The sequence below is a fragment of the Momordica charantia genome (assembly GCF_013281855.1).
Source record: "Momordica charantia cultivar OHB3-1 chromosome 1 unlocalized genomic scaffold, Mcharantia_2.0 BLBB01000001.1, whole genome shotgun sequence".
NCBI lineage: Eukaryota > Viridiplantae > Streptophyta > Magnoliopsida > Cucurbitales > Cucurbitaceae > Momordica > Momordica charantia.
The window spans coordinates 4,856,140-4,871,671 of NW_028275157.1; the positions used below are offsets into that span (position 1 = coordinate 4,856,140).

Consider the following 15,532-nt stretch of genomic DNA (forward strand, 5'->3'; position numbering starts at 1 on the left):
AGAGTTAGCTGATTTGAAACTTTAATTTCAAAATCCGCCAACAAATATTTTGACCTTTATTAATAATAAAAAAATAATATCCAGCCTTCTCCGCCAAATTGCCATTCCCCAATCTCTATTTTCTCCATAGCTTCTTCTAAGGGCTCATTCCTACGCATAGCCCTCCGCCTCTAGGGTTAGGTTAGGGTTTTCTTCATCTTCTTCCTCTTCACTCCTCACCCTCTTGCTTCGCTTCTGTAAATCTGGGTTATCCCTCTTTTTTTCTTCTGTAATTTCTGCAAGTGTTCCAGTTGGTTGCTCTGTTTTCGATTTCCTTTCTCGATCTCGATCTGTGCTTCACTGTTATGGATATGCGCAAGCGTGGGAGGCCCGAAGCTGGCTTCAATTCTAATGGCGGCTTTAAGAAGCATAAGCAAGGTTAGTTTCTTGAAGTTCTAGTTTGGTGCTTCGTTTCTTTCCCTTCTGCAACTCGTTTGGAGCTTCGTTTCTTCATGTGCTTAGCAAGTGTTTTTGTTTTGTTTTGTTTTATTGGGTGTTTGAAATCGTTTCATTTCTGAAGTTAGAAATGTCGCTTTTGCTGTATAAGTTTGCTTTAGAAGAATTAGTGGCCATGTGTTCGAGCTCCGTGATCTACCCGTCTATTTGCGTCTCACTTAGGCTGCAGACTGATACTCGCGACGTAGTTAGAACCATAATCCAGTTTGTGATTATTGTTTCTTTAACTAAGGATGACTAGAGTTTAATGATTTAAGACAGTTCTTATTTGTATGTTATGATATTTAAGGGTTAGATAAAAATGGTGATTAAATAGGAAAGGGAGGAATTGGAGGATTTTTTTGAACAAAAGAGTGCCTGTTGGTGGTGAGATTTGGGACCATGTCAGGGTTTTGGTCTCTCTTTGTCATCATTTGACAAAGCATCCATACGGTTCATTTTTTCAGTATCGTTTAGTATTACTATGGGTAACTGTAGAGTATTTTTCTTAATCTCCTGAGTTGGTTAGGGATGGTCATCAAGCCATCAAGTCATAGTCTCTTTCTCTTTTCTGTCTCATCTTTTACACATGAAAAGGATTTTTTATTTTAAATCTATAATGACTATAATCCTTAATCTAAGGCCAAAGGAGTCTACAAAAAAGCACCTCAATTGGAATTAATTAAGAACCTTTTATAATGGTAGATGTTTGACGCTATAGTTATGTTGGCTATTACTTGGTGTAAATTGGCCCCAACTTTCCATTTCTATAGCTTTATTTCTCCCAATTGAAGAAGTTTTTTTTTGTAACGCTCTTGGATTAAAGTCCTTTCTCCCTTTTGAATTTCATTCTTCAATGAAACAAAAACAAAATGGCAGAAGAGTTTTCAAGAACATAAAAGAGAGTATATAACTCCCGATATCCATAATCCTGTCGTCAAGAAGCTTTCCTATTTCCATTTAGGCAAGTTATAAGATAGCTGTTGCCACACTTCCCATACTAACAAATAAATTCCTAGATGGAATGGCTGCAATTATGTTAGACATGCCTGGGGAAAGAGGCATTTGCAAGCATCTCTTGTGAAATCTGTTGGTTGTATTTAGTATCCTTGGCAAGGGACCGGAAGAGAACTTTAATTTTCGGAAATTGCAAGAGAACAACCTCAATTGTTCCAAAGTCCATCATTTGATGATCATATTGAATATTTCAATAAACAAAGTTTAATTTCCAGATAAGGTTAGGTTAATCGTTAATTTCTCTGTATCAAGTTCCTCTTAGGATGGTATTCCATTCCTGGATGGAGTGGTCAAATTTCAACCCTCATTGACTGTAAGATCTTTGGACAACATAGTTTGGTAGAGATTTGGGTATTACCCTCTAGAGGTTCATTGGAGAGCCAGCTACTATCTTAAAAAATTGTCTGATTACCCTTGAAATGAGTGTAAGTTTATGAATCTGTTGCACACTTGCATTTAGCTATTCCTGCATTTTGATTTAGACACCCTTCAAGGGGGAAGCTTAAGTAACCACATCGACATTTAGCTGCATGGCCTAAAGTTGAGTAGCTTGACCATGCTGTGGTTCTCCATCAATTTTTATTTAAGAAATGATTAACTTAGTTATTAACATCCAGGTCTGGAACTAACTCACTAAAATGTGTGAGTAATTGCAATCATATTATCTAGATTCCCTTCTTTGGCAGAAAATGGAAATATCGTCACGTACTTGTTCTCTCCACTCTAAACACCTCATAACAGACCTTTTACTGCTTTACTCAGTATGTTGAGAAGGTTGAGGAAAAAAAGAAACTGGGGAAAGTGGATCCCTTGCCTAAAACTTCTTGATGCAACTCTTTTATATGGGTTTCTTCATGAATATATTCTAAGTTTCCCATTAAAAAAACACCTCTTGATGCAACGATTCTCCTCCTTGGACTTCCATTTTAGAAACAGAGAACCTAAAATTGCTAATGCAACTTTGAGTCAAATTTATCCATTCATTGAGCATTCTACGTGTCATAAAATTCCAATTGATTTAATCATAAAACTTTATCTCCCCCTTTTTGTTTTTTTTATGTTCTGTTGAAATCCTTGTTCACTATTACGGAGCTTTTAAGTCTGCTGATATGATATTTTATCTCTTATTCTTGATTACAACTTTCAAGCCTTCTAATTAGAAAACAGAATGTAGTTTTTAAAGCTCTAGGGTTGTTATAACTTATAAGTACGGATCACCATTTGGTCACTATTATGGAGCTTTTAAGTTTGGTGATTGCTAGCTACCCAGTCATTAGGTGTCTAGCTTCCTCAGCCTTCTGGCATAGTTGAGTGGTATCCACTTTTTAGGGAATATTGGTCGAATGTGGAAAAGGTCTGTATAAAGAACTATGAGAGCAGTTTGTAAATATCTTGTTCATTGCTACAAAAATTTTTCTTTGAGCAACAAGTCAGGGAAATTATATTTATATATCTATGGGCAAGGTGCACTTTGGATCAAGACAAAAATTAACATTGCTATAGCAATAGGTTTATTGTATCCTTTTAGGTCAGTCATCAGTGCTGTGAAGGAGGCTTGGAGGCTAAATGTTCTCTCTTATGAGATTCAGTTCTAGGTGGTGTGTTTTTTTGTTTGGTCTTGCACCTTACTGTGTTGGTAAACCCAGGTAGCCTCACAATTCAATGTGAAACTTTTGAAATTACCAAATTCATATAGAAAGCTACAAACTATTTAGTAATTGTTTTAGTTGCCTAAAGAATTAAGTGTAGAGATGTATTAAAGTATTAGAGTAAAAATCTTAACAAACTGTAACTGAGAAAAAATAATTAATGTTTTGCAACAGAAATGGAGTCCTTATCAACTGTAGGGAGCAAATCGAAGCCATGCACCAAGTTTTTCAGGTTCATATCTTACCTACCTAAATAAATATTTGAACTGCATATTATCTCTCCTAATGATTTAAACTTGTTGTAAGAATTTAGATTTTAGATAAAGCTGAGTAATTGCACTTCTGAAAACTGGGAATACAGGTATAAATTATTACTTCAAGCCTTTAACCAAGTAAATAATTGATTTAAAAACTTTAATTAATTTTAGAACGTTAAAATTTTTCTCCATTATTATTAATCTCTGAAGTCTGCGACTCTGCATTGAGTCCCATCCCCCTCTCCTTTTGTTTAGATTTTGCACTGAACATGAATACAATCTCATTATCATTGGACAAAACTTAGTTTGATCCATTTTCTTTTCCAATTTTACTTTATTATTATTTCCTTGTGGTCCACTTATATTCTACTAGTTTGAATCCATTGTTGCATTATATTTGTAATGAGGTTTTCAGTTGAGCCCTAATTTTTTACCATAAATCTCTTATCTGAAAGGAGATTACTTATCTTCCTTTCTCCTTGTGAATCTCTTCGTGATGGAGAGCCCCTCCACCATGCCCCCCTCACCACACAAAAAAAAAAAAAAAAAGGAAGAAAGAATGCCTGCTGGAAATATTATTGCAGTTTCCTTTGCAACCTTTGCCCTTCTAGCCAGCTTATTCAACTAGCGTGCCATTTCTTTGATTTAAATACCTTGATAGTTAATATTCTTCGGTGCATAGATGGCTCGTATTAGTACTAGTACGGGTGGAGGCTTACAAGTTTCTTTCTAGTTTGTGATCTGTGTTTCAATTTGCTACATTGTGTCCCATTGGTGTTGAGTTTGTTACCAGCTAAGAGTTTCTAATGCATAATTATTGGATCATGCTGATGCCTTCTTTTTTTTTTTTTTTTTTAAATATCTTGGTAATCTTTTGGCAAGCCATATGCTCCATTCTTTCACCTCTATAAACTATTGTAAACATGCAACTGTATACAGTATACTTCTAAAAAGGAGATCAGCCATAATTATATATTGTCAGTTTAAATTTATTTTCTAATTGTTTTTGAACTTCTTGAATGGGTTAGACCACTCAAGAATGTACTTAATGTCTGCTCATTTCATGACTATACTGTTAAAGGTCAAGCTTATCACATATCTTCCTAAGGTTTTAAAACATGTCAAGAATCAAATTTCTTGTAGAACAGTAATGTGCTATTAAGGGCCTCCTTTTTTTTTTTTCTCCTTTCTTTCTTTCTTCTAATTACAAGGTGATTAAGCTTTTATTCAGATGTGAAGACTTTGTTTGGATTACTTGACTTGCTTAAGCTTCTATTGAGGTGTGACAATATGATTTGATTACTTGATTTGCTTTACCTTTTAAACTCTTGCCAAGTTTATGCTTGATAGCCCCTACCTGGGATAAAAAGGTCTTTGGATGTTATGTTAAAAAAAACTTTTGATGTGGGAAACTTTTTGGCAGAATGAATCATAAAAAATAAAGGATGGTAGGAAAAAGAAATAGTATTTTATTGTTTTCATGTGTTTTCTTTCATATTTTTGTTAGATTTACTGTTCACATGATCATTAGTTATCATATAAGTATATGTTGATCTATATTTAGAATCTTAGATTAAGGTTTAAATACTATTTTGGTTCTTGTACTTTCGGTTTTGTTTATTTTTGCCTTTGTACTTTGAAAACATCTATTTTGTCATTTGTTCATATTGGTTCATATACTTTCAAAACGGATCCCTAATACTTAAAAAAACAATGCCATTTTGGTCCTTATTTGAAAAATTTCAACATAAATTTTATACACAATGGAAACCCTTAACGCAACTTTATGGCTACATTTCAAAAATCTTGTGGGTTAAGTATTATGATAGAAAAAATTGGATAAAAATGAAAATAAAAGCATCAACATGGTCGCTTTTTAAAAGAACAGGACCTAAAATGGATGTTTTGATAGTACATGGACTAAAATGAACTAAATTTAAAAGTTTAGGACCTAAAATGGATGTTTTGATAGTACATGGACTAAAATGAACTAAATTTAAAAGTTTAGAGCCAAAATGGACGTCTTGAAAGTACATGGAACAAAATGAACCAAAGTTGAAAGTATAGGGACTAAAATCAGTATTTAAACCTTAAATTAATTTGGAGAAGAAATGAGTGAAAAACCAAGGATAAAAATATCTATTTAAAATCTTTTTTTTAAATAAAAAATAGAAAATAGTATTATAATGTTAATCTAGAAAATAATTTCTAAAAATATTTTGGAGAATACACACCTAAACAGTGCTTTGGAAGAGGGACTGTTTGGAATCCGTTTCTATAAAAAAAATTGTTTATTTTAGAACCAAAAAGAAAGATTTAATTATACATTTAAAATTGGGTGGTAGTATTGATTTTCTTTTTAATTTTTAATTTTTTTAATTATTATTAATTTTCTTGTACTGTTGTATGGCCTTCTGAAGAACAATTGAAGTTATTCTTCCACATTGCCCTTGTGAATAGTGTACGCAACAATCTTAACTTTTATAAACCATCAAATTGATTTTGATAACATGGTGAGAGCAGTTTTTATTGTTTCAAAGTGAGGTGATAGAGGAGGAAAACAGAGAGTAGGTTGAAAGATCTGGTGATGCTTTAAGTGAAAACTGAGGAAGATATGGATATGGTGGAGATGAAAGCTTGTTAGATTATTTGAAAAAATTAGGGGTAAGCGTGAGATTATGACCAATTCTTAATGGGAAGAAAAAGAAGAAAGCCATAGGATGGCAAATTACGAAAAATAAAAAAAATGTCTTTGGTTGTGCTTCAAAAGGAATTTTAAGGCTGAGGCTTGTTTGGTAACGTACCTGTTTTTTATTTCTGTTTCTTTATTTTTAATAAAGAAAAATGAATTGCAGAATCTTAACATCCATGAATTCAAGTATGATAAAGCAATCTTTTTATTTATGTTTTGGAACAAATTGGAAATGAAAACCAGAGAGATTTATTTTGGTTTCCAAAATTTTTATAATTTTGAGAATGTTCCCAAGAAAGAGAAGAAACAAGTTAGTTGTAAAATGTTTAGGTTTAGAAAATTGGAAACGAGAAACAAGAAACATGAATGTTACCAAACGAACTCCCGGGGTTTTCTTGATAAATTTGCTTGTTTGTTTCTAGCGGGGCAAATGGTTGAATCTTTTTTCTGCTGTTTTCTACTAAAAGATTGTTCCAAAACACCAGTTGAAAGCTATTTTTCCAAACAGCCCCAAATATCTGCATTTCTGAAGAAAAGGGGGAAAACATAAAATACCTTACAGAAAAAGTATGCTTGCGGCTCGGTTCATTCATATGTAGTTTGATTTCTGTTATTTGTAGTGTTTGTACTGTCTACTGAATAATATTTAGATCTATGGATCCCTGAGGATTTTACATTTGTACGTGTTTTGCGGTTTGGTTCGATTGATTTTACAGGAGTGTGTTTTTTTTTATCTTTTTGGATTTCAGTACTGCTGGCTGTCCATTTGGTGAAAGCTGTCATTTCTTGCATCACGTTCCTGGTGGTTATAATGTTGTGGCCCAAATGATGAACCTTGCGCCTGCTGGTTCTCAACCATCTAGAAATATGGCAGCCCCGCCTTCTGTTACCAATGGCGGGTCCTCCGCCCCTCCTCTAGTCAAAAATCGCATGTGCAACAAGTATAACACGGCAGAAGGCTGCAAGTTTGGTGATAAATGCAACTTTGCTCATGGAGAGTGGGAACTCGGGAGGCCTGGCGCTCAATCTCATGATAATCCCCGAGCTATGGGAGGACATATGGTTGGTCGTATGGGTGGGCGAATGGACCCGGCACCCCCAGGTCCTGCTGCAAGCTTTGGTGCTTCAGCTACTGCGAAGATCAGCATAGATGCCTCCCTTGCAGGAGCGATCATTGGCAAGGGCGGGATCAACTCCAAACAGATTTGTCGCCAAACGGGTGCCAAACTCTCCATCAGGGACCACGAGTCAGATCCAAATCTCAGAAACATAGAACTCGAGGGGACTTTTGAGCAAATTAATGAAGCGAGTGCAATGGTTAGGGAGCTTATTATAACAGTTTCGATGTCAGGACCTGGAAAAAAACTCCGGCGTAGCAGGAGGTCCTGCTCCTTCAGGAAGCAACTATAAAACAAAGCTGTGTGATAATTTTGCGAAAGGTTCTTGTACTTTTGGCGAGAGATGTCATTTTGCGCACGGGGCTGCTGAGTTACGCAAGTCTGGAGTATGATCGAACCATGACAGTTTTTCCCCATTTTGTGTAGTTTTAATTAATGGGAGATTTTGTTTTCAAAGCTTGCGATCGACACAAGAAAGTTGGGGTGTGTCTGGTTCTTATGTTGTAGTTTTATGAGTTTCTTGATATTCCTTGCTTAGAAGATAATTAAGTTATTATTTTTTATGATTGCTAATCATTTTCAGTGCCCACAGTTTTTATGATTGCAAAAACACAATTTGATATTTGTTGTCCAAGTGATTAATAATATAAGGCCAACGGTATAAAATATGGGATCAGTGGCTTCTAAAAATTGTTGGGGCTGATATCCTTTCAAATATAGCCCATGTGGCATATTTTTCCTTTCCAAAAGAAAAAAAAGGTCATTTTTTTTCCTCTTTTTGGTAGTAGAATTAATGAATACAATTGATTGGTGGAACCACCTCCAATTTAGAAATCCTCGAGGGAATCTCATCTCTAGGTTGGTTCATGATGGAGGAGTTTTCAAAAAGGTCAAATGAAATTTTATTTTCTCCTCTCTTTGAAGTATGCCATTAAAAAAGAAAAAAAAAAGGAGAAAAGTCAAGTACCTTCAATTTGTTTCTCCTTCATTTTTCTTATTTATTTTTGTTCTTTTTTCAAAATCAAGTAAATCTTTGTATCGTGAATTTCCAACTTTGCTCTTATGCGTATTTTTTTTCTGTCCCTTCTCATTTGACACTACTTGCCACGAATTTGAACCAACTTAAGATTTACTAGATTTGATTTTATATTTCTACCCATTAAAATTTTAGTCCTTAATTAGTAACGTTCTCCTATGCAACGACTAATTGATTTCATTGACAATATTGCTAAGGTGGACAATATCTCATTCTTCCAAGCTCTCCCCTGAAATTAGGGGTGTTCACGGTTCGGTTTGATGAATCAACCGAAACCGAAACCGATTGTTAAAAAAGAAAATTTCTAGGACCGAGCCGAACCGAGGTGCATAGCTTAACCGAACCGACAATTCGGTTTAGTTCAGTTCGGTTCCTGCGGTTTGGGCTCTTGATCATAGGAGGTTGATTTAACCTTTGAAGTTCAAGTGTTAGTGGCAGTGGCGGTCCGGCAAAGGTAGCTGCTGTCCGACGAAGGTAGTGACGTAGGTGGATGGTGGCAAGCGGCGAACGACGGTAGAACTGGATGACAATATAGCCAATGTTGTGGTGAAATTTGAGATTTGAATAGAGAAAGAAAGTTAGATATGAGATTGGAAGAGAAGAGGGAGAGAATGGAAGAGAAGAAGACAAGTTACAACCCTAATTTCAAATTCAATAGTTTATCCTTTGTAAAAATAAAATATAAATATAAACAAATCATAATTTATTTTATAAAAGAAAGAAAAAACAAATAAAAAGATAAAAGAATTAACGAATGAAATTAAAATTTGAAATATTATTTAAAATTAAACAAGTATTATAAAAAAATTGATAATTGGCTAAGAGCCTTTAGAATTCGAATCGATCGGTGCCCCTATCTTTGAAAGGAGTCCCTCATGTTCAGCAGTCACATCATAGGGCTAGTTTTTTTCTTTTTTAATCTTTAATTATATATGTAACTAAATATATAAAATTAAATGAAATAATGGATGCAGTTTGGTTCGATTTACTACTCGGTTTTACTTATTAAAACCGAAACCGAATCGAAAAATTCAATTCACTATTTCACTTAACTGAACCAAACCGTTAAACCGCCAAACCGAAAATTTAGCTAGGTTTCGGTTCGATTTTTCGGTTTTGTCGGTTTCATCGGTTTCGTTGTGCACCCTTACCTGCAATAGTGAATTCTATACTAATACATTTCTATACAATGGTAATTGAGACTAAAACAATGTCTATAATGATTTCAAAGTCAGTCAAGTCATAACGACTCTATCTCATCTCATCTAATCCAATACATTCTTAGAAATATTCATTTACCTGAAAAAAAGAAAGTTGCATGCCTCTCGTTGTACATGAATGGTGTAAACAAGTCTGTTATTATTAGGCTATCTGAAGATAGCGATGTGACATGGGTTCTAACGGTTCTGTCGAATGAGTTGGGGAGTGTTGATGCGTCCTTGTGGATACAGCCTCGGTAGATACAGACATTGACCCCAACTATGGTAGTGTGACACCACCACTGTAAGTACTGACATTAACCTCTAAAATGGGAGTGCGACACCACCATTGTAAGTACTGACATTAACCTCTAAAATGGGAGTGCAATACCATTATAGATCACTGTAGATATTAACATTGACCCTTAAAATGAGGGTGCGACACCAGTGTAGACCACTATAGACACTATCATCGACCCCATAAATAGAAGTGCGACACTAGTGCCGACCACAACTCACCATCAACGCAAGGAATTCAAAGTAATGGATCCAATTCACATTCATTATTTTCCATCTAACTTTGCACTAACAAAATATTGTGCTTTGCATAGCAAAGAAGAATTGAAGAAGACAGTTTACTTCATAGCCTTAAAAGTAAGTTTTTAGTTCAAAACTGTAAAATCCAAAAAAAAAAAAGAAAAAAACTGTTGGTATTAAAGTGCCTCCACGAATCATACATTGTACTTTTCCTCGTCTCGCTACAAAAATGGTAAAATTATGGGTTATTAGAGAATACGTAGAGGAACATAGTTGTTATTAGGGGTTTTAAAATTCATAAAATTAAGCATATATGCCTAATTTATTATATTTATCTAAAATATTATTTAGGATTCTAAAAAAAGGTTACTTAGTCATTTGTGCAATATCTGATATATTAGACTATTTTTTAAAATGCCTTATTTATTTTGGTCATTCATGCAGTCGCCCCCAAGCTACTTTCACAAGTATCTATTTTTGAAAAATGTCTAAGTTGAACTGTTTTAAGCCCAAACCCATGTCCAAATTTCATATACAGAAATTGTCTCAAGTTTTTGTCATTAATGAGTCAAATTATACTCAATATTTCACAAATACAAGTTGAGATCATTTACTTTTCCCACTTCTCCTGGTCGTTTGCATTTAGGGAGTTCGATTAGTTGCATGTTTAGTAGTTGTTCTAACATATCAGAGATGTTAGAATCAGAAAAAGGATAAATTTTTCTTATCTTTCTTTTAGAGTTGAACGACGCCTTTCATTTCCTTGTCGTTTTTGGCCATTTTATCTCTTCTTTTTTAAGACGACTTGAGACTGGTTGTGTTGATAACCATTGATTCTTCAGAAGTTGTCTCGGCGCTCTTGCTTCCTTTCTTCATATCAGGAACTAAAAGATCTTTATCTTCTCGATTAGCAATACTTAGCTCCATGTTGTGGGTGCGAGTTGCTAATTCTTCAAACGTGTAGGGTATTATTCCTTGAAGGATGTAAAGAAGTCCATAATGCATGCCTTGAATGCACAACTTGATAGCAGATAGCTCAATCAGTCGATCTTTGCAGTCGAGATTCAAAGCTCTCCACCTGTTGATGTACTCAACAATAGGTTCATCTTTTCGTTGCTTGGTGTTGGTAAGTTCCATCATGCTTACGGTTCGCCTTGTGCTATATAAGCGATTAAGAACTCTATTTCCAACTGCTTCCAATCGTTGATGGATTCAGGCTCCAGATTTATGTACCAGTCAAAAGCATTGTTTTTTAGTACTCAAACGGATTGTTTGACAAGTAGATCTCCTCGAGTGCAAGTATTTTCACATGTCTCAACGAAATGAACAATATGTTTTTTAGGGTTGCTTTTTCCATCAAATTGCTGAAACTTCAGAGGCTGATATCCAATTGGCATTCTCAAGTCATCAATCCTCTTGGTGTACAACTTGGAGTACATTAGGGAGTTTTGAGAAGGTCCACCATACTGAGATCTGATCGAATTTGTGATCATATCTTGGAGCTGCTAGATAGATAGTGAAGCAATTGAAACAAAGTGTTCCGATTGTTTTTCTTGCATGAAGCTCTTTCTTTTGTCGCTGATTTTCGCAGCGTGATTTTGGCTTGACTCAGCAACATTTGTAACATCTTAAATTTCGATATGGTTCATAAGGGAAGCAATCTTATAGTCCCTCTCTTTGACCATTTTTGTCAGCATGGTAAGTTTCCTCTCCATTTCTGCGAACTTTTCTTCCATGGCGGATGAAGCTTCCTTGGATGCCATTACTTTTTAGTTTGAGAGAAACAGATGAGAGGTAGAGATGTCCCACTGGACGTGCTAATTTGTTCGACGAGAAATTCAAAGAAGAGAAAACTTGAATTAATGAACTTGTATTTGTATTGAATGTATGTAGTGTACAATCTCTAATGTATAATCCTCTAATTAATTCTCTCAAATATAAACTTTAATTCAAGGGTTTGTGAGCTTGTTCTTTAATAAATGACGTTGATGCCTTCAGTTTCTTGCTTATCAAAGGATCTTTAAAGTCTTCGACTGTGAACCTTGATGCTTGGCGAAGTTTGTAGCTTGATATTTTCTTCGGCTCGCTTGACAAAATCCACAGCTTGATGAAGTACTTCGGCTTGTGAAGTCTTCGACTTTACGCTTGTGAAGTTCTTTGCCTTTGCAACTTGTGAAAAAGCAGCCTGTTGAAGTTCTTCGACTTGTAGCTTGTGAAGTTCTTCAGCTTTGCCACTTGTTGAAGTTTTTCGGCTTGTAGCTTGTGAAGTCCTTCCGATTTGCAACTTCTTGAAGTTCTTCGGCTTGTAGCTTTTGAAGTTCTTCGGCTTGTAGCTTGTGAAGTCCTTCAGATTTGCAACTTCTTGAGGTTCTTCAACTTGTAGCTTTTGAAGTTCTTTGGCTTGTAGCTTGTGAAGTTCTTCGACTTTGCAGCTTGTGAAGTTCTCGGCTTGCAACTTGTGTGAAGTTCTTAAACTTGTAGCTTGTGGATGACTCTAAATGCTCTGGTGGCTCTGAATCTCCAATTCTTCTGGATCTCTCCAAATGAGAGGTGATGATGTGATCATAATTGACCTCGAGACCTTGGAACCCCATTATGAGAAGAGGAGAGCACCACCGCAAACTCAACGCCATCATGTGCGCACTAACCTCACAAGACGCTACCCCGCGCACGCCTACCAGCGTCCAGCCCGTCCACACCTACACCCACGCCCCCACTTGCTGATAGTGTCCACGCGCGCCCTAGTCCTGCCAGCGTCCGGTGCACTCATGCCGTGCTAACCTCACAAGAGGTCAGCAGTCCCGTCAGCATGCGCGTCCGCCTGATGATAGTGGCCAACGCCCCACACACGTGTCAACCAACTGCGAGGCCACCCACCTGCAGCGCTAACCTCGAAAGCGCCTAGCCCAGCGTGCGCTCCTGCCTCGCTAACCTCACAGCACCCCACCCGTGCGCCAACCCTTGCACCCGCTGCCTGTCCATACGCAGCCCGCCTGCCACCCATGCCTACGCGTCCATGCCTGCCTCAAGGGCCCGTTGCGCACCCTACTAGACGCTAGCGTGCACCGCTGCACGCCCACCTGTCTGTGCGTTGCCAACCGCCTACCATGCCAGCACGCCTCGCCTGTCAACCCGTCACACGCCCCTGTCTATACTCCCTTGCGCGCGTTCCCAGTGTCACAATCGCACCTTTTTAATGCAGCTCGAGCGATTGTGCGGCACTTGCTCTAGCTCAAACGAGCAAATCAGCAGAGAAAAACTGTAAGTTGCAGGCAATCTCGATCGTTGGTCTAGCCTCCACTCACGTTTTACGAGAAAATTGATTTTAGAAAACGTGAGAGAGAGAAAACAGTTGAAAACATCTTTAGAACAAGCATTGTAAACCTTGGTCGGGGGTGGGGGGGGGGAGGTTTGATGACTACTTGGTCCCCCCTAAGGTACATTATAAGGCATTTTTGGTGTGGCAGGTGTAGACGTCCAAAGTGGCGAGGAGTCACTCGGTGGCTTACAGGACCCGTGTGAACTCCGATTGGCTTGAAATTTGGTGTGCTTACATATCTTACCAATACACACCTAGTTCCAAAGCTGCTTGGCCAAATTCCACCTACAACTCTAAAAACCCGATACAAGCAAACTACACCACTAGAAAGCTTTAAAGACATGAAAAAAAGCGAGTGGTGAGGATGGTTTGGACATGCGGCCATGGGTAACACACCTTGGACAAGCATGCCCACAACATTCTCCCCCACTTAAACGGTTGACGTCCCTGTCAACTACTGCAGCTTGAAGTCCTCGATCTTCGTCTTCTAAGCTTCAAGGTCTTCTTCTCGTTCCCAGCTGGTCTCTGCATCAGGCAAGTCTTTCCATTTGACGAGGAATTCCTGAACTCTGCAAACGGGTCTCCCCACCTTTCTGGTTCTCTCTGCAAGGATCTCTTCTGCTTCTTTGTCTTCCTTCAGTTTGAAGTCGATGGCGGGCCGCACAACAGTATTGCATTCGTCATCCTCAAGGTCAGGGTGATAAGGTTTTAAATTGCTCACATGGATTACCGGGTGGATCTTCATCCAAGCTGGTAACACCACCTTATATGAGACATTCTCCACTTTTTTAACGACTTCCACTGGTCCCTCGTATTTTCTCACGAGTCTCTGGTCTTTGTGCCCTCGGAAACGAATTTGTTCTAGCCTCAGCTTGATAAGAACTTTGTCACCTACACGAAACTTGAGAGGGCGTCTCTTGCGGTCGACCCATTTCTTCATGTGCTTGGAAGCTTTTTCCAAATATGCTCGAGCAATCTCTGTCGTCTGCTTCCATTCCTTTGTGAAGTTGTGGGCTTGCGGACTTTTCCAGCATATGGGTGGTCAAGGGTATGCGGCATAGACGGTTGCCTTCCGCACACAATCTCGAAGGGGCTCTTCCCTGTTGAAGAGCTCGTCTAGCTGTTAAAACAGAATTGAGCCACACATCTAAAAACTGGACCCAGTTTCTTTGTCTGGCATCAACGAAGTGACGCAGGTATTCCTTGAGCATGCTGTTGAATCTTTCTGTCTGACCATCGGTCTGTGGGTGATAACTCGAGGAAATGTTTAGGCTTGAACCCAGAATAGAAAAAAGTTCAGTGCAGAAGGTCCCTGTAAATCGGCCATCCCTGTCGCTAATGATGCTCGTCAGAACTCCCATAGCTTTACTATATGTTTAAAGAATAATTGCGCTGTCAGCTCGGCGGAACACGTCTTGGGAGTCGGAATGAAAGTTGCATACTTGGAAAATCGATCAATAACGACAAGAATGGCTTCGTGTTCCTCTACCTTAGGCAAGTGGGAGATGAAGTCGAGCGACACACTCTCCCATGGTCTTGTAGGAGTTGGTAGGGGTTCAAGCAACCCTGCTATTTTAGTCCTCTCTACCTTATCTCTTGCTGACAGGTAAGACAGGTCTTCGTGTATTGCATCACATTCTCACGCATATTAGGCCAGAAGTATTCCTTTTCAGCAAAGCATAAGTCCGTTGCCACCCAGGGTGACCAACCCATAGAGTATCGTGACATTCGTATAGGAGCTTCTTTCTCAAGTCTCCCGTTCTTGGCACATACAGTTTGTTTCCTCTTGTAAATAACAAGTCCCCTTCGACCCAGAACTGGTGGGTCTTCCCAGTCTTAGCCAGCTCAACCACAGTTCTGGCGGAGAGGTCTCTTTGAAGATATTCTCTGATGAGGTCGCGAATCGACCCGTCCACTTTACTAGCGTGAATGTGGGCTAACATGCACAGAGCCGCATGTTCTCCTTTCCGGCTAAGAGCGTCGGTAGCTTGGTTGAGGGCTGCATGTTCGCCTTTCAGGCTAAGAGCATTGGCAGCTTGGTTGGACTTTCCTGCCTTGTGTTCGAACTTGAAATCAAACTCGGCTAACAATTCTTGCCATCTAGCCTATTTGGATGTTAGCTTCGGTTGGTTGAAGAAAGTGGCAAATGGCGCTGTTGTTTGTCTTCACCACGAAGTATGAGCCCAACAAGTACTGCCTCCAAGATCGAGGCAATGAACGACCGCTAGCATTTC

General features: G+C 38.1%; 1 protein-coding gene across 1 annotated transcript; it reads left to right on the forward strand.

The window, feature by feature from the left end:
- The first annotated feature begins 246 nt into the window (after window positions 1-246).
- Window positions 247-7,780, forward strand: LOC148213145 (zinc finger CCCH domain-containing protein 52-like). Its single transcript, XM_088120916.1, is given in 4 exon segments — window positions 247-417; window positions 3,315-3,372; window positions 6,839-7,456; window positions 7,458-7,780. Coding segments are annotated over 4 exon segments (891 nt in total). The 5' UTR covers window positions 247-344; the 3' UTR covers window positions 7,600-7,780.
- The last annotated feature ends 7,752 nt before the right edge of the window (window positions 7,781-15,532 follow it).